Consider the following 18,016-nt stretch of genomic DNA (forward strand, 5'->3'; position numbering starts at 1 on the left):
TCCTCAAACCACTGCAGATATCCAAAGGTGGTGGTGTCTACCAGTCTTTGGTAGGCTGCTCTCTGAACTCGTGCAGATCTGCTGTCAAAAAGAAAATCCCAGCATATGGTACCTCTGCATCCTGGGGCTAGCACAAATATTTTAAGATCAATATATTGATGTATTTCCTCTGATGTTTCATTTTCTCTTTGCAGAAGAATTGAGAAGGCCAACAATCTCGTGTACATTGACCAAGATGCCTTCCAACACCTTCCAAGCCTCAGATATTTGTAAGATCTTTTGCTTTTTGCAAGTACTGTAGTCATTCTGAATGATGCAGTGTGTTTAACAGCAGTTTTGGTGACAAAAGAGAATAATGCCCTCTCCTCCTATGACTTGTTACTTGGGAGTGATAGGAGGAGAAGAAATGGACTCACATTGCACCAGAGGAAGTTTAGATTGGATATTGAGAAAAATTTCTTTACTGAAAGAGTGGTGGAGCACTGGAAGAGGCTGTCCAGGGAAGTAGTGGAGTCTCCAATCCTGGAAAGGTTCAAAAAACGTGTTGATGTGGCTCTTCAGGACATGGTTTAGTAGGCACAATGGGGTTTTGTTGATAGTTGGACTTGATGATCTCAAAGGTCTTTTCCAACCTTAGTGCATCTATGATTCTGTGATTCTCTCCCCACTGCTAGTTACATGTTGTCAATCCACATTTTCACACCCAGGCCTGCACACAGCCCTCAGAAAAGCTGAAGGTAATACACTCCATGGGGTAGTCCTACACACAAGATCTTTGTTCCTTTCTAAGTAACAGGTTGAAACTGAGTCATGAGAAAAGGAACTGGCCCTTTTTTTTTGTCCATTAAAAAAATTTTAGTTTGAAATTCCTGTCAAGAGCTTTGGGACCAAATCTCTCCCATCTGTCTTTGCTTTGATTCTACCTTCTGTTACACTTCATACATGTGGTCTTAAGCATTCAAATTCTCTTTTCTTTAGCAAAGACAGTGCTGTTGCAATGGTTTTCATTAACGCTTGATGCGAGATGATTAAAACCCTAAAATACAACTGTATTGATGTATATTATAACTTGATTTCATCAGCCGGCCTCACCAAGAATGCCATTTGTACAACTATGGTTGCCACATCTGGTCCCATGAGTTTGCCATTGAAATTCAGTGATAATTGAATCCATCCTTAAAATAAACTATTACACAAAAGTAATTTCACAGCTTTTAGCACGTGATCTTTACATGACTAATAATGTCTCCTCTTCATTAAAACCCCAATGAAGTCCAACGAACTCTGTTTAACAGTGACTATTTTTAACAGTTGTAGCTTAAATAAGCCCCATGGTGCTCATTACTGAACAGAGTCATCGATGCCCAGCAGGATATTAACTGAACTTCTGTATGTCCATCCACCTGAGCACACATACCCAGTCTTGTTTTCCTGATTTATACAAAAAGCCTTTCTCCTACAAGAAGCCTTGCATTCCTCACTCATCCGAGAAGACAGATCATGACTTCTACATTTCAGTACACAAGAGTAAGTGCTTAGATAGTACCATAGAATCATAGAATCATAGAATGCTTTGGGTTGGAAGGGACTTCAATCCCCATCCAGTTCCAACACCCCTGCCAAGGGACACCTTCCACTGGATCAGGTTGCTCAAAGCCTCATCCAACCTGGCCTTGCACACCTCCAAGGAGGAGGCATCCACCACTTCTCTGGGCAGCCTGTGTCAGTGCGACACCACCCTCACAGGAAAACATTTCTTCCCAATCTCTAATTTAATCGCTCCTCTTTCAGCTCAAAACCATCCCCCCTCATCCTGCCTCTGCACTCCCTGATCAAAAGCGCCTCCCCAGCTTTCCTGTCAGTCCCTTTCAGTACTGGAAGGATGCTCTAAGATCTGCCCACAACCTTATCTTCCCCAGGCTGAACAAGCCCAACTCTGTCAGCCTGATATTTCTTAAAGATGGGATGAAAATGGGTCTAATAAGCATAGCTCCCAGTAAGCAAATGAGTGTTTAAAGGCTCTGAAAATCCCTGGTATTGACAAAAGTGCCAAGAGGCATTGCTTTTAATTTGAGCTTTAAGGTTTGAGATTTAAGGTTCGGATTTTAAGTACTTACCACTACGTAAACCATATTAGTTTAAATCCTCATTAAACAGGAGTAAGTGCTTAGTGTTGCAGTAGGATTGCTGCTCTCCCCAGTATTTTGACCAATATCTGCTTTATCAAATTCATTGGGTACTTTGGTAAATTTTAACTTTTGTATGTGTGTAACAGAAACACAAATTTTTCTCTTGGCAGCAGGGAAATAAATTTTTACATTTGCATTGTCTTGAGAAGAAATCATATGCCTTTTTCCTTTTGTTTGAAGCCTGAGTCACTCAGTGGTGACTGCTGTCTCTGTGTAATTCTGGCTGCCAGGAACAAAAATGCAGCATTTGTTTATCCCACATAAGCTCCCCAGAACAAGCTGCTATGCATAGTACAGTTGTCAGGTATACAGATGGGTAGAAAGAATGACAGCACATTTATCTCACAAAAATTAAGAAATGTGAACTCACTTAATGGACACACTAATTTTGGTGAATTTTTAAATGCGGGACACAGGAATTATAGGTCATGAGGAAAAGGTAAATCCCCGCTTTAAGTATGTGATGTAGTGGCAATTTTTCTCTTGGCAGTAGTGACTACTCCCTCTTTTGAACATTTGCTATCCCACACTCCCATACAGACTCAAACATTCAAGAGATCCTACCTGCATAGAAATTCAGCTGCAGCAGCAATACTGTGACCTATGCAAGCAGCAGCTTACAAGTTTGGAGAATTGCTTGCCTAACTAACTATTCCCCACTCCTTTTTAGTTTTACTTGCTAGCTGAAACTGGAAGAAAATATATTTTTGGTATTTTTTAAGGTTTTGTCTCTTGTGGGCATAGAGGACTGGAAGAGACCCTCCAGACTACTGTATTCCTTTTCTTACTAACTCCCCTATCCCACTAATTGCATATTTAATTGCCATTCTTGATCCTCAACATTGTTTCCTGCTTTCTCTCTTTATTCCAGGAGAGGCTTTCCAGAAGCTCAATGATTTGATGACTAGGAAATTTCCTTTAATTTTTTTCATGGCCACCTAATGCATTCTTGTGCCAAAGATTTTCTCTTTTTTAAAATTATTAAATCTACCTTTACCTCCACTAACGGATTTAAGCTACATCCCCTCTGTACCTTCATTTTAGATGGCACAAAAAAAACCTACTTGTATGAGTATAAGTGACACAAAAGGTACAGGTTTCATAGCTCTGAGCATCTGAACAGATGAATAAGTATTCTGTGCCAATTACAAGGTTTGAGGTAGCTGCATTGTGGGTATAAATTGGTGCAACACCTTTGGCTCTTGTGTAGATACATCATTTCACACAACAGGGATGAGGTGCAGGACCCACAGTCTGTGGACGCACCTTCAGTCTAGCAGTGACCTGGGTGTGATGCTGACTTATGTCATGGTCAAGTCACTCTGTGTGCAGTCACATCTTCATCCTCTCTCTTGGCATGTTTCCATAGGAAAGGCTGCACTTTTCTCCATCCCTTTTTTCCATTCACTGGTGCTCGCCCTTTTAGAACTGCTCCCCTTGAAAAGGCAGAAAGTTTTACTGTTTGAAATAATAGGAGAATGAGAAAGTAGTAATCTTGAAAGGCTCCACAATGGCACCTGGTAAAGGTAACTCAGTCCTGATATTCATCTTCCTGTTACGTAAGGGTCAGTTAATGAAAATATGAGGCAAGATGCTGAGGGAACTTCATAGATTGATGGAGTTTGTGTCCAGTATTTGGGATTTTTTTTATTTGGGTTATTTTTTTACACAATGCAGAAGTAAAAGGTTGTAAATATGTGGGACTGGAGTTTAACATCATTCAAAAAAGGGTTAAGAATCTGTGGGGATAGAAATGCTATCGATCAACAGCTATATGAAAAATGATGAAAGTTTAAGGCCATGAAGGGAAACTTACAAAACTTTGTACATCAATGCCTAATTATCCGTTAAATGCTTGAAGTTAGGAGGGAATTGCAAGTGATTTCATACTTTGTCAGATAAGGAGGTTCTGTCTGACGATTTTCAAGGCTAGCTTGGATGAGGCTTTGAGCAATCTAATCCAGTGGAAGGTGTCCCTGCCCATGGCAGGGGGGTTGGAGCTGGATGATCTTTGAGGTGCCTTCCAACCCTAACCATACTATGATTCTATACATGGGATGCATGCAAGCAGAAAAGCAAATGATGCTGCTCACACTGGGACATACTCCTGTTAATCATGTGATGTAACTCCCCAGCTGGGGTCCATGCCAGCTTCCCAAACAGTCCACACCATGGCAACAGAGCTGGAGACGAAGGCCTGTACTCAGAAAGGTCCTTGGCCCAACCTTCTGGCATAGATCTCTGTAGCTATCCTGGTCTGACGCACCAGTCAGTATCCCCATATCTCAGTGTAAAGATGTGTACCGAGACAGCTGCAACCAGCAAATCAAAGCAGGGGCACTCTGGTACCTGCCTAGTGCTGGGCTTGTTGTGGTTCTTCAGACATTTCCAACCTTGGTGACAGTCTGGCAGAATACCAGAAGCATGATCTGATTCCTCATGACAGTGGCCATGACAGAACTGTTAGTACACAATTCAGGAAATCACACAAAAAAATACACTTTTAGCATCAATTTTATAAAAAGCAATGTCTGAGAGAAATTAATCAGTGTTAATGCCTGATATTGAGGCCAGGCATCATAGCTCCTCAGTTTAACGATCTCTGCAACCCATTGCTTGCAGGACATTCTCCGTGCTGCTTCAAAAATAGTTGTATTGCCACTAGGTCTTATTTATGGGCAGGCAAGAAGCTCTGGCTAGCTTTGTCAGTATTCTCATCATCTCCATGAGCTCATTACAACCACTAGTTGTTGAACATTAATATGCTTTTATCTCTGTCAACTTGAGTACAAATACATTTCCTGCTTACCTTTGGTTTCCTGCATCGTATTTACTGGTACAGCAAAAACACCAAGGGGAAAAAAATCCTAAAATAATGCAATGCTGAAATGTGCTAAACGTTCTAGAAAAACGCAACCTGAACTTTCTCACCATTCTTTCAGAGGCAGTGAAGACAATTTTTAATTGGTCTTCTTGGATATATGCCAAAGAGACAGACTGCTTCAAAGTGGGAGCTTTTTGACCTTTTCATGGGTACAAGATTATTTATCTGGCTCTCATTAGGGAGAGCTGTGGCATTGTCTGTTTAATAACGTAGTGATGGCTTTTCAAACCTATTTTCCTTCCAAAATTAGTTCTCATGTGTAAGCTGTGTCCTCTGGTTCTTTCTTACAGTGGATTCATTGGTGTCCTGTACTAAGCAATCTCAGCTTAAAATAGAAAGGTTTTAATGTAATACTCCTTTCAGATCAATTTTGAGGGCATACAGCTGCGTTGTTGGAGGGGAGGGGAAATTTAGGTCACAAAACTAAGTGTTTTATCTGCAAAATAATTTGCATTGTGGACAACAGAGCCCAACTCCAAAGTCTTGCAGCTGCTTTTACCTGTCTGTACTTCTTCTGTGGAGGACCTGACACACGAGTACCTGGCATGCTTCCCATGAAGTTGCTCTGAGGGCTGTAGCACCTTCCATACAAAGACAGGCTGAGAGAGCTGGGATTGTTCAGCCAAGAGAAGAGAAGGCTCCAGGGAGATGTTATAGCAGCCTTCCATTACTGAAGGGGCTACACGAAATCTGAGGAGGGGCTCCCTCTTGTTTTCCCTCTCTCCCCCTACTGTCACTGGCTCTTGCTGTTTCACATGGAAATGCTACACTGCAGTGAGTTCCTTGTGAAGAGGTAATAATAGTTACAGTTTGTTGTAGATTTAGTTTAGACATTAGGAAGAAATATTTTCGTGTTAGGGTGGTAAGGCAGTGGCACAAGTTAGCCAGAAAAGTGGATGCCCCATCTCTGGGGGTGTTCAAGGCCAGGCTGGATGAGGCTTTGAGCAACCTGATCAGTGGAACATGTCCCTGACCATGGACCTAGATGATCTTCCAACTAGGGTTGTACTTCGCCTTCCAACTAGACGGGCTTTAAAGTCCCTCCCAACCCAAAGCATTCTGGGATTCTAAATCCAAACCTGTATTTGCTGCAGATGCATGGAAGTCTACAGAATCTCTGACCTTTTGCGTGGAGCTGGCTTTTCAAAAAAAAGAATTAATTCTCCATTCCTTCCTTTTGTACAGCAGCCCAACAGTTGAATATTTTGCCCTGGAAGCAGGCGTTGTGTATTAGAGGCTCGGCTAAACCTGTAAAGCTGGGACACATGAGTCAGAGGAATCTCTTGCTGGAGTCAGATTCACGTGCAGTATCAAGCAGCCACACAAAAATAATTTACCTCTGCCTACCTTGGGTTTCAATTTGGCAGATACCCACAACATTATATAGGCTTGCCAGGCTGGTGAAAAGGAGGGCCACAAAGATTCTCAGAGGGCTGGAGCACCTCCCACACAAGGACAGGCTGTGAGTGCTGGGATTGTTCATCCTGGAGAAGGCTCCAGGGAGGCCTTCCAGTACTGAAAGAGGCTACAGTAAAGCTGGGGAGGGGCTCTTTCTCAGGGAGTGCAGGGTTAGGATGAGGGGGAATGGTTTTAAGCTGAAAGAGGGGAGATTTAGATGAGATATTGGGAAGAAATATTTTCCTGGGAGGGTGGTGAGGCACTTGCACAGGTTGCCCAGAGAAGTCATGGATGCCCCATCCCTGGAGGTGTTGAAGGCCGGGTTGGATGGGGCTTTGAGCAACCTGATGCAGCGGGAGTTGTCCCTGCCCATGGCAGGGGTGTTGGAACTGGATGGGGTTTGAGGTCCCTTCCAACCCGAACCATTCTGTGATTCTAATAAAGTGACGTGGTAAACTATGTTCCCAGTTTTGTCAGAGTAGGTCCAGTCAATTTGGTGTGAAAAAGAGCAGTCTGTTGCCGTATCTGTAGATAAGCAGCCAGAGTCTTGCAGGAATTAGTGTCTGAAAGGGTTTTTTGATTCTCTGCTAAGCATGGGGCTGTGTTTCTTTAAGTGGTGACTCCTTAAGCCTTTTCTGCAAGACAATTAATGCTTTGGAAAGCAGCCATCAGCCCTCTGAAAAACAGGGGGGTTTATGCAAGGCAAGAAGGGGCTGGGTTGTAACACAGATTAAAGAAGACACTTGCTTAAAGCGAGGCTACTAAGAATGTATATGTTATATGGTAAATACATTGACAAAACTCTCTTGCAGGAAAGATATTCAGTAAATTGGATTATCTACATCCTAACAAGATTATCCACTTAACGGCCTCTGGAGATTTGCTGGTTGAATAAAAAGAGAGGGAAGATCTAGGCTGCAGTCTAGCTAAATATTTTTCTAGTTCTTTTTCTGAAATTAATTAAAGGCACAGCCTCTGCTGCTCCTAATAACCGTTCTGTGCCTCTGAGCAATCAGTGTTTTGTGCCACCTGTAGATTCACTTCAATAGGTAATGATTTCTCAATGATGTTTGCCTCTTCATCTCACGTTGCTCAGTTGACACCACTACAAATTGAGACCTGAACGCTTAAGGATGACTGGGAAGATTTGGACTATGGCATCACCCAGGGCCTTGAACATGTTATTTCACCTATGTATGGTGAAAGCCCTGCTAACCAGCATGGTGGTTCAATATGGTGGGAATAAGCTGCTGTTGCGAGCAGTGTTTGAATAGCACATGGCAGAGCACCATTGCCCTTCCTTACTGCAATGCAAGGACTAAGATTCTCTCAGGGTAGTCCTGCAGGAAGGAAAGCTCCTCATGTCTCCTGTTCTGTTCTGTCACAGCCACACAACACTTGACAGCAGTTTGTTTCTTCATTTACCTACAAGGAGCTCTTAAAAAAGAATTTCATGACTTTTTAGCATACAACTCATTTAAAATTAAAGGCAGGTTTTGACTAATACCCTATACATCTCCACTAGTTTAACGTGTTCTTTAGTGTAAGGGGGAAGTTATAGGTGGTTGTTCTTCTATTGCTTCTGGGTTTTTTGCACTAACTCCTTTTGTAAAGTTTGATACAAGAGGAGAAGTACTTTAAATACTAAGGGTCTCATGGAATCCACCCACTTGATTAATTATGCTTTCTCTTTAACTCTGTGTAATAGAGTTTCAAAGACATTTTTTGTACAGCTTTCTTGGTCACAGTTGACAGCTGTGATTGTTAAGCTAATGCAATTTCAGACCTCTCTGACTCCTAAGGCAGAACAGTCAGGACAGTTCAGCAACTTTCCCAAATTGGCATCTTGAATATTCACTATGTTTCTTTATTTTATTCCTGTGTGTAATGCATTGCTTTTTGTTATAAGACAAGACAGATAACATGTTGGGTTTTTAACACCTAAGGATATCCATATACCACTTTAGGGAGCTCAGTGCAGTTCTTATCCAAGTGAATGACTGTTTTATGGATATATGTGTCACTCTTAAGTGCTCAAATGTAGGATTTGGTTGTTGCATAGAGGTGTTCAGTTTCAGCTCAGATTGTGAAACATGAAAGGCTGCAACTCTCCTGAAATAATCTTAGTTCACAATAAACATCAAATGAATGCTGTTACCTTTTTCCAGACTCAACCAGTCTTTTTCATCACCATTCAACTACTAACATCCAGTAATGAAAGTGTAATGTTCTGTTTAAGTGCCAGGATGAAAAATACCTTCCATATACTGCTCATTCATTCCTTGAGGAACCACAATTCTGAGTGAAAGGTTACCTTCTCTACCGTCTCACATATTACAAATACAAAGATATAACTAAACTTTCAAGAACCCAGATTTTCTCTTCTATTGGCAGAGTCAAAATGAGGCAATATTGTGGCTGGGAAAAAAACTCCTAAATGGTTAGAGCTAAGCCCAGTTCAGCTTCACCTCCCTCCTGTGCTCAGCCCTCCTTCCAGCCATCAGCAGCCACCAACCAGCTCTTGCTGAATGGCAATATCACATTTGTCCTGCCCTTGCTACTGCTCTGGATAACAAAATTTTCTTAAATTAGACATAGTACTGCTCTGTGGATATGTGGAGCCATGTTTTCTCACTGGCTGTGGGCACAAGGTTGTCCTTCAGAGTCAGCATTTCTGAAATGGTGTTTCATAGACAGGAACTGCAACGCGGAGGCCAGTGATGCTTAAGCATGGTGGGAGGGTGGAGGTAGGTAAACACAGAGGCTCAAACCCATTTTGAGTCACACAAACTGCTGAAGCACTCCCATGTATTCAGTTCCTTGCTATTGAAGGTGCTGGGGAATAAAGCATCCTAATTCTCTCTTATTTTCATGAAATAATGTTATTTCTAGTAGAAGCAATGTATCTTCTATTAGAGTAGAAGGTTAAAATTGTGGTGAGTTGATACTTTTGTCCTAAAAGGGCTATTACAAAAATAATTTTCCTGTATCACTGCAGTTGATTCCATAGAACGTGGTTGGAAAATTAATACCAACAGTACCCTTAAGTCATCAGTGTAATTATCCAGGTCAGGATTTGTCCATTGCCTTCAGTGGGACAGAATTCAGCCTGAGCTTTGAAGTGAAACCTCTTTACATTACTATGTCAAGTATCCTATGGGCAAACTTGTGTCCATCATTCTAAGTCCAATGTTGTTTCTTCTTTGTTAATTATCGTTTCATTCCTGGGCAGGGCAAATAATCCTCATTTGTTCTCTCCCCATAGGTTAATATCAAACACTGGTCTTCGGTTCCTGCCTGCTGTCCACAAGGTGCACTCCTTCCATAAAGTTTTACTGTAAGTTTTAATGTCTGCTCTTCACTTTTTAAAAGCTCCTTTTGAACATTCTCCTGCTCCAACAAAACCTTTCAAGATGTGATTCCTCTTGTGTTCGCTTTCCAGCTTCATGGTAGCATTTTGGGTTGTAATTTTGTAGGCATTGATGATAACGTGGCCTGAAAGGTCTCAGTCCTCTCTAGATCTCCCTTCTACAAAGCATTGTAACTTGCACTTTACAGACCACTCTTCCTTTCACTACACTAAGAGTGTCTGCCTGGGTGGCTCAGGGGTTGCATAACAGCCTTTTACTCCTGGAACAGCTGGAATCCTAACCAGACCAGTGGCAGGGGGTATTTGTTGCCACCTGGTGACAGTCCTCTGGCCTGACTGGGAAAAGCTACTGATCTTGGAGCTGTTTTCTGTGGCGAGGTGGCCATATCACAAAGCAGAAAATGCCTTTACTCTGCTCTTTTTTTTTTCACTGGCAGTAAAATTGTCCAGGGCATGACATATTTTTTTCTATGGAAAATTCCAGTGCCAACAGAAAAAAAATATTTCTGTAAGATTTCGTGTGAAAGCAGACTTTTTTTCCCTGTAAAACCTCTTTTTTTTCCTGTAAAAAAATGCATATCAGAAAAAGCTATATTTTTTCACTGAAGAAGATCTTGACATAATTTTTTCAATTAGTTCTTAGTATAATTAAAAGCAGAAAACCCAGGAAATAAGCCACTAATTTTTCTCTTCCTTCTGACAGGAGATATTGTTAATGCACAGGCAAAGTTCTGCATGTTTAAATCTTTGATGAGAAGATTTCAAGCTGCAGAAATATTAATCTTGCAATTGTCCTAGTAATGACCATTAATATAAATAAGAATGAATAGAAAACATGGAGGGGAATGCCTGAATATAGTCCATAAACATATAAGATACGAAATAAATTTCTGTAATATATGTGACATACCTAATTCTGAGAACTGCAGTGCTCCCCATAATCATTGAGCAAATGCAACTTGGAGTTAATGCAATAAGGAGCTACAGAGCCTTCCTATTTATATCTTTATGTTTATTATCAATTTTTATAAATAGACGTGAATTATCATGTCCTCCTGAGCCATTCATTTTTCCAGGTGAAATATCTCACTTTCCCTTAAAAACAAGCAGGCTTTGATACTTCTTGAGTCCCAAACTAGACCTTGGTTCAAACCCTGCCCTCAGTAAAGTCAATTAGAAAATCCCAGTTAGCTTTATTTGAGCCAATACGTAAGTCCCAAATAGATTTTTATGGATCCTTGTCATTTATAAAGGGCTTCTACATGTGCTTGGCAGAGGGATACACTTCACTTGCACAGATGCCATGGTCCCTCCCTGTTCCCAGATCTGCTGACCACTGTTTGGGGTATGAGGTTTCTGTTTAAGTGTCACTTAATGCAGAGTTGTGGTCATATTCAACACAAGATAATTTTGGAATAGCATTTGATTTAACAGCCACGAAGTTAATGAAGTATTTAGAGGGGAAGCGGTATGAGGAGCAGCTAAAGTCTTTTGGTCTTTTCAGCCTGGGGAAGAAGAGACTGAGGAGAGGACCACATTGGAGCCTACAGCTTCCTCGCAAGGAGCAGGAGGGGGCATCTCTTCTCTCTGGCAACCAGCAATAGGAGCCAAGGGAACAGCAGGACAATATGCCAGGGGAGGATTATGCTGGCTATTAGGAAAAGGTTCTTCACACAGAGGGTGGGTGAGCACTGGAACAGGCTCCCCAGGGAAGCAGTCGTATTGCCAAGCCTGACAATATTCCAGAAGCATTTGGACAATGCCCTTAGGCACAAGGTGTGAACGTTGGGGTTGTCCTATGCAGGGACAGGAGTTGGACTCAATGATCCTTGTGGGTATCTTCCAACTCAGGACATTCTATTATTTCAGCCTTTGCAGATAAATCATTTTGTTTCATGCTTTCCAACAGAAACAGCATGAAAACAGCTACCTCCCCAGTCTAAATTATGAGCAATGCTGTTTAACTTCTTGGAGGTCTATTTTGAGCAAGCAACAGAACACATATCTGCAGTTCATTTTTCCTATCAGTCAAAAATGCTGCAAACCTGACATGTCTACTTGTCAGTTCAACAAACTGCATTGACAGGATTCCTGCCTCTTAAGTTCTTAAGCGCACACAAAGCTTATAAGCAACTCCATCGACACTGGCAAGAGAATTATTCATAGGCTAGTACAGAATCACAGAATGATTAAGGTTGGAAAATAACCGCTAGGGTCATCAAGTCCAACCATCAGCACTATGCCAACGTGCCTACTAAACCATGCCCTGAAAGGCCACATGTACACATTTTTTGAACACCTCCAGAGATGGAGACTCCACCACTGCCCTGGGCAGACTGTTCTAATGCTTCACCACTCTTTCAGCAAAGAAATTTTTCCTAAAATCCAATGTAAATCTCCCCTGGCACAACTTGTGGCCATAGAAGGCACCCTGCTGAATCAGGGCAAAAAAGGCTAATCATTTTCCCTTCTTCAGGCTGTGAGAATGGGTGACCTCACAGCCCCTCAGCTTGCATTCTCTGGGAAGTATATTTGCTGCAGGAACTCTTTAATCTGCCTCAAGACTATAAGACCCAGGGTTTTGTGCATTTTAATCACTTCAGTCTGTTTGGGATGAGAGTATGGGAAGGTGGAAATGTTTTGCTCCAGCCTTTTTTACCAGGAAGGTTTGTGCTCTGCAGACAAAATGTCTTAGAAACTTTAATTATTACCCTTTGCCTGTAATAGTTCTTTATATATAATATATATAGTTCTGTATATATAATAATATATATACTGTGTTTGAAATAGCACATCATATTGAAAGGTTCACAGAAGTACAAAAAAGTGTAGTTCTATTCTATTTTTCAGAGACATTCAAGACAATATCAATATACGCAAAATTGAAAGAAATTCATTCACTGGCCTGAGCTCTGAAAGTGTGATTCTGTGAGTATGACACAGCAAATCCATTCTTCTCCTTGTTAGATCATTTATTCTCCAGAATAGGGTCAAGGAAACCAGGGGATGGGCATTGTTTCATACACTTACAAATTCAAATTGAGGTTTTAGACTTCTCCTCTATCCATAACATCTATGTATTCTGTTTCCCTGCCATGAAAATTGAATGCTTTTGTGGTTTGCTGTTGTATTCTAATCCTGCTCTTTCTTTTAGAAGCACAGCATAGAGCAAATCTAGTAATTACTGATGCCAAGGTTAAACGTATTCCACCTACAACAACAGTTCCATGTGCTACAAATTGTGTTCAGAAGGATGCCCTAACTCATAAATATTTACAGTCAGACATATCATTCAAAGAGGTTTATTGGGCAAAATACCAGTTGATATTGTGTGAATACAGTATCTTTGTACACAATGTTAATGCATTGATACAGGCTGGTTCACAAAGCAGTTTCAAGTTGCGTGGTTATACAACTGTACATTTGACTTTAAGAGTCACGTATTTTAATGAACTATCCAGCTTCTTTGATCCTTCCTGTTGGTATATCAAAATGGACCGTTCACTGCCTTCATTTCACCTGGCCAGTGGCCAGAGTGGAAAAACTTTCTACTGTGTGCATGCAGTTTACCTCACACAGCGAAGCAGATAAGCAAGATCTGATTGACTGATGAGGCTCGCGTCGATTTTGGTGGGAGCAAGGTCAAACCATCAATATTTGAAGAGAGGCCAGTAAGAAGTCACTTAGCTGCTTTCTCTCCTTTTCCTCCATCATTTATGCACAACATCTCTCTGTGTTAAGATCCCTGAAGTTTTAAACACACACAGAGTATTCTCAAATATATATTCAAGTCATGATGCCCCAAATGCTCTTGTTTATCTTTTCTCCAGGGTTAAAATTTGATACTCAGGTGGGACTTCGTATTTGCAGAGCACTGCTAAACAAGTAGTGTCTGTGTTTCCATAATACCAGTAAGGGGTGAGATGAATATCCCAGATTTTTATTGTGATTTGACCACTGTGCATCACTTGAGCAACATGAAATCAGCTTCCCCTCTCTCCCAAGAACATCCCATTGCTTATGTTGAAGGATAGTCCTCTTTAAGGTCTTAAAACTGCTGGTTTGCTAGCAAAATTGGCCTGGGGAGGTGGGATTGTGTCCTATTCCAGCTGATTTATCCTGCCACCTGCAACAGCCCCATTACCAGGGTCTGCCTATGCCCATGCCCATGTGCAAGAGCAGCAAAAGCCGTGCAAGCAGACCTGGCCAATATCCGCCTGGTCAGACAATGTCCTGACTCTGCTGTAGTTCTCCCTTGGGACAGAGGCCCTGTGTGGGCTCTTTGAGAGTCACCAGTTCATTTTGCCTTGTGCTGTGATGAAGTTACCTCATTTTACACCCAAATTTACTGGGTTTCTATAAAATCACAAAATTACCATTACAGCAACATTTTGTGAAACAGGCATTTGAAGATGAGAGTAAAAACACCCAGGACCCACTGAATCCCCACATTCAGAGGAGACATAGTTTAATTGTGACAGACTCCAAGCATATTTAAGCCAGTAATTTGGATTGTATCTGATCAGCACAGACTGGAACTGTGGATATATTTGGTAAAAAAAGTGCTAGAATGTTATGGAAGAAATTCACCTTGCTTCCAGGCTTGTGTGCCTCTTAGAGCCTAATAACTTTCATACCCTGATATAGATGGTCAATTTTATGTCAGTGGCCTCCTGCACCGGGTGAATTTTAAAGTGTGTTTTAAAAACATGACAATAACCATGAAAGGGTTAGTGAAAGCTCATGTCTGGGCTCTGGATCTCTGCCTCCATGACCTGAAGGAGTGGCAGGAACACGCTCCAGGGGAGGTAGGTTGGATATTAGGAAGAAGTTCTTCACCCAGAGGGTGGTGGAGCACTGGAACAGCTCCCCAGGGAAGCAGCCATGTGCCAAGCCTGAAAATATTCCTGAAGCTTTTGGCCAATGCCGTCAGACACATGGTGTGAACATTGTGGTTGTCCTCTGCAGGGACAGGAGCTGGGCTTGATGATCCATTTGGACCCCTTCCAACTCAGGACATTCTGTGATTCTGTGCTGTGATTGTTCAAGGCCAGGTTGGATGGGGTTTCCAGCAACCTGATCCAGTGGGAGGTGTCCCTGCCTCTGGCTGGGCAGTTGTAGCTGGATGAGCTTTAAGGTCCCTTCCAACGCAAACCATTCCATGATGTTATGATAAGAGTTAGTGAAGTCAGTAAGAATGCTGGTTTATGTGAAGGGATAATCTGTCTCAACAGAAATTTGTCTATATTTTCTATAATGAGGTCTTGGGATTTAGTTAAAGTCTTTTTTGCTCTTTTTACTACTTGAATGCAATTAGCCAGGTGACAGGAGTGTATGGTCCACAGTGTAGGGCAACAGTGACTCTGATTTCATGACCTCAGTATCTCATTGCATTAGCTTCATGTTCAGTGAGAAAATGCACTAAGTGTTAATACTGTGATTAAAAGCATATATATCAGCCTGGCAGCTCTGAATGGATAAGATCAATGTGATATAATAAATGTTTTCAATGCTATAAGCAGGGACATGTCTCTCCTCTGTGCTTGCTCACTCATGTCTAATAGTGCTTGCGAGTGAAGGGGACGGTGACAGTTCTGCTGATCCGACCTGACAGACGTAGATGTGGAGCCACATACATCTGCCTGTCATGGTCAGAAGGGTAATCCTTTCAGCCAAATCCATAACTGATTTTCCTGCTGACCTTAGCTCACCACCTTGGACCTTAGATAAGTGGGTCACTTGCATGCTCAGCTTTCAGTGTGCATTAGAAACGAACCGTCCTGCCTTGCTGACAGTTTAATTAAATCAGGCCATTTTTGCCATCAATCAGACCTGTCACTGCCTGTTGGAGAGGGCGTTGAGCTGCAAAGTGACGTTTAACACAAGATGAAAGATTGTACCATAAAGATGATAAATATAACTGACCCAGATGTAAATTTTTAAGACCGTGAAAGGAAGAGAGGGAAGGACGTTAAATGTTAATTAGTTAATGCACTACAGCAAAATCTTGGTGGAAAGCCCTGGGAGCTTTGATTCCAAATTCACTACCCGTGTGTCCTCTCGGGAGAAGAAGCCCAGGGAGGTGGGACTGGGGTGGCAGAGCAGACAGGGAGTGTAATTTGTCAAGGCAGCAGTTGTAGGAGGAACCAGACACTTCCCGGGCAGTTAAGCACCATCGTCACCCTGCTCCTGCCCAGTTTGGTGATGGGCAGCCTCCCTCCTCTGCCTGCCCATGAGGATCTGAAACCACCTCAGACAGTGTTCTGTTTTCTAATAACTGGTAAAGGTTAAGTCATGGCCCAGTGTTTCAAAAGCATCTTGAAAAAAAGTAAAACTAAACAGCACTGACAGCACCAGCAGGAAAGATCCTGGTCTCACATCTCCTGGAATTAACCTAGAATAGCCTCACTGACTGTGCTGCAGCCTTCCCAGGGGAGCCACGAGCAGCACTAGCATCCTTATGAGCTTTGCCAGTGCTTCAGAAATTCACCCTAGCCATTATCTCATGGTAGCGCTCATGTGCCCTCTTCATGTCTGTATCCTCCAATGCCTTCCTCCAACTATTGGGATTTTACTAGCTGGTATTCATCAAAATTTCATCATTTAAATATCTGTTTAATATTTTTATTTGTTTATTATGCTTGTTAGTTTTGAAGCATTAATAGAACATAACTTTTTCGTTTCTTCTTCATTTCAGATGGCTGAATAAAAATGGGATACGGGAAATTGAGAATCATGCATTTAATGGAACCTACCTGGATGAGCTGTAACTATTTTTGTTGTTCCCTATTATTAAAAGAAATCACTAGAAGACAGTAACTGCTGCAACCTATTTTTTTTAATCTCACATTGTTTCAACATCAATATTGTTGTGTTTTTCAGAAATCTAAGTGATAATCATAACCTGGAAAAATTACCAAATGAGGTTTTCCAAGGAGCCAATGGGCCTGTCGTGTTGTAAGTAATATTCAGATATTATTTTTCTCATTATTAACTCCCTAGAACAGAACAGAGAGCACATGAACGCCCGTCAGAATTTCAACATGTCACAAATGCTGGAGTTCAAAACTGAAAGTGTAGTTCTGAATATCAAAGAACCTGGAAGCCATAATTGCCATTTCAGTTTAGATCTGTGTTTTGACTTTGTCCGCAAGATCCTGGGATTTAGATCCAGATTCACCTCCACAGTTGATTAAGCTCTGTTAGAGAGTAGTTCATAGACTCATAGAATATCCTGAGTTGGAAGGCACCCACAAGGATCATCGTGTCCTGTCCCTGCGTAGGACAACCCTAACATTCACACAATGTGTGCGAATGGGCATTGGCCAAATGCTTCTGGAATATTGTCAGGCTTCATGTCCTGATTGCTTCCTTGAGGAGACTGGTCCAATGCTCCACAACCCTCTGAGTGAAGAACCTTTTCTTAATATCCAACCTAACCCTCCCCTGCACATCTTCCTGTCATGGCTTTTTTTCCAGAGAAAAGTTCTGTTAGTTTCTTGTTTGAGCAAAATCCATAACAGGTGAGCAGGTCTGTGGTGCTTACATCTAAATTGCCTACCACTGGACATCTGCCCCTGCGCCTCTGAGGCTTAATTTTGAGGATAAATTGCATACCCTACAGGCATAGAGATTTGTATGTCCCGTTGCCTGTAGAGATAGGTGGGAGCTCTGCCACACAGAGTAACAGCAGGATGTCTTTGGTTGGTGATAAACTGAAAAGTGAGATCTCAGCAGCAGAGAATTCAGCAGTAGGATGCTCATGGATCTCAGACATTGTTACCTCAAGGCATGGTTTGTCATGGGGTCTGAAAATGCCTGTGAGAGTGCACAATTCCCTGTGTTTCTGAGCACAAGCCACAACACACAAGAGCTGCAACAGACACATAGGAGTCTTTTTCTGTCTCACCAATTCATCAAAGCTTTTTTCTCTTCCCATCTACCCTGGATGTTCAGACAGGGCTAAGAGTCTCTCAGAAAGAGTGAAAAGGGGTCACTGGAGCTGTTGGGAGATTTTACACAGGGGCTAGACAAGTTCAAAATCTAAAAGAGAGGGAGAAAAATGCCTAGTTAAACCTTGAGTTGAGATCAGAGCTGTTCTGAAGGCTATTTCCCATGTTGTGATGGTCAGTGCACCTATGATATAGAGCTATCGTAGCAGTTACTGCATTCTGC

General features: G+C 41.9%; 1 protein-coding gene across 4 annotated transcripts in view; it reads left to right on the forward strand.

Annotated features, from left to right (window-relative positions):
- Positions 1-18,016, forward strand: part of FSHR (follicle stimulating hormone receptor) — an 87,433-nt gene that overhangs the window by 57,418 nt on the left and 11,999 nt on the right. Inside the window, exons 4-8 of one of the 4 annotated variants that reach the window (XM_069850434.1) lie at positions 195-269; positions 9,737-9,808; positions 12,692-12,769; positions 16,539-16,607; positions 16,724-16,798. In XM_069850434.1, coding sequence (XP_069706535.1) covers positions 195-269; positions 9,737-9,808; positions 12,692-12,769; positions 16,539-16,607; positions 16,724-16,798 — 369 coding nt within the window. Of the gene's footprint in view, positions 1-194; positions 270-9,736; positions 9,809-12,673; positions 12,770-16,538; positions 16,608-16,723; positions 16,799-18,016 lie in introns of all 4 variants that reach the window. The other 3 variants (XM_069850431.1, XM_069850432.1, XM_069850433.1) reach the window with 3 other exon arrangements.

The sequence above is a fragment of the Phaenicophaeus curvirostris genome, chromosome 2 (genome assembly GCF_032191515.1).
Source record: "Phaenicophaeus curvirostris isolate KB17595 chromosome 2, BPBGC_Pcur_1.0, whole genome shotgun sequence".
Lineage (NCBI taxonomy): Eukaryota > Metazoa > Chordata > Aves > Cuculiformes > Cuculidae > Phaenicophaeus > Phaenicophaeus curvirostris.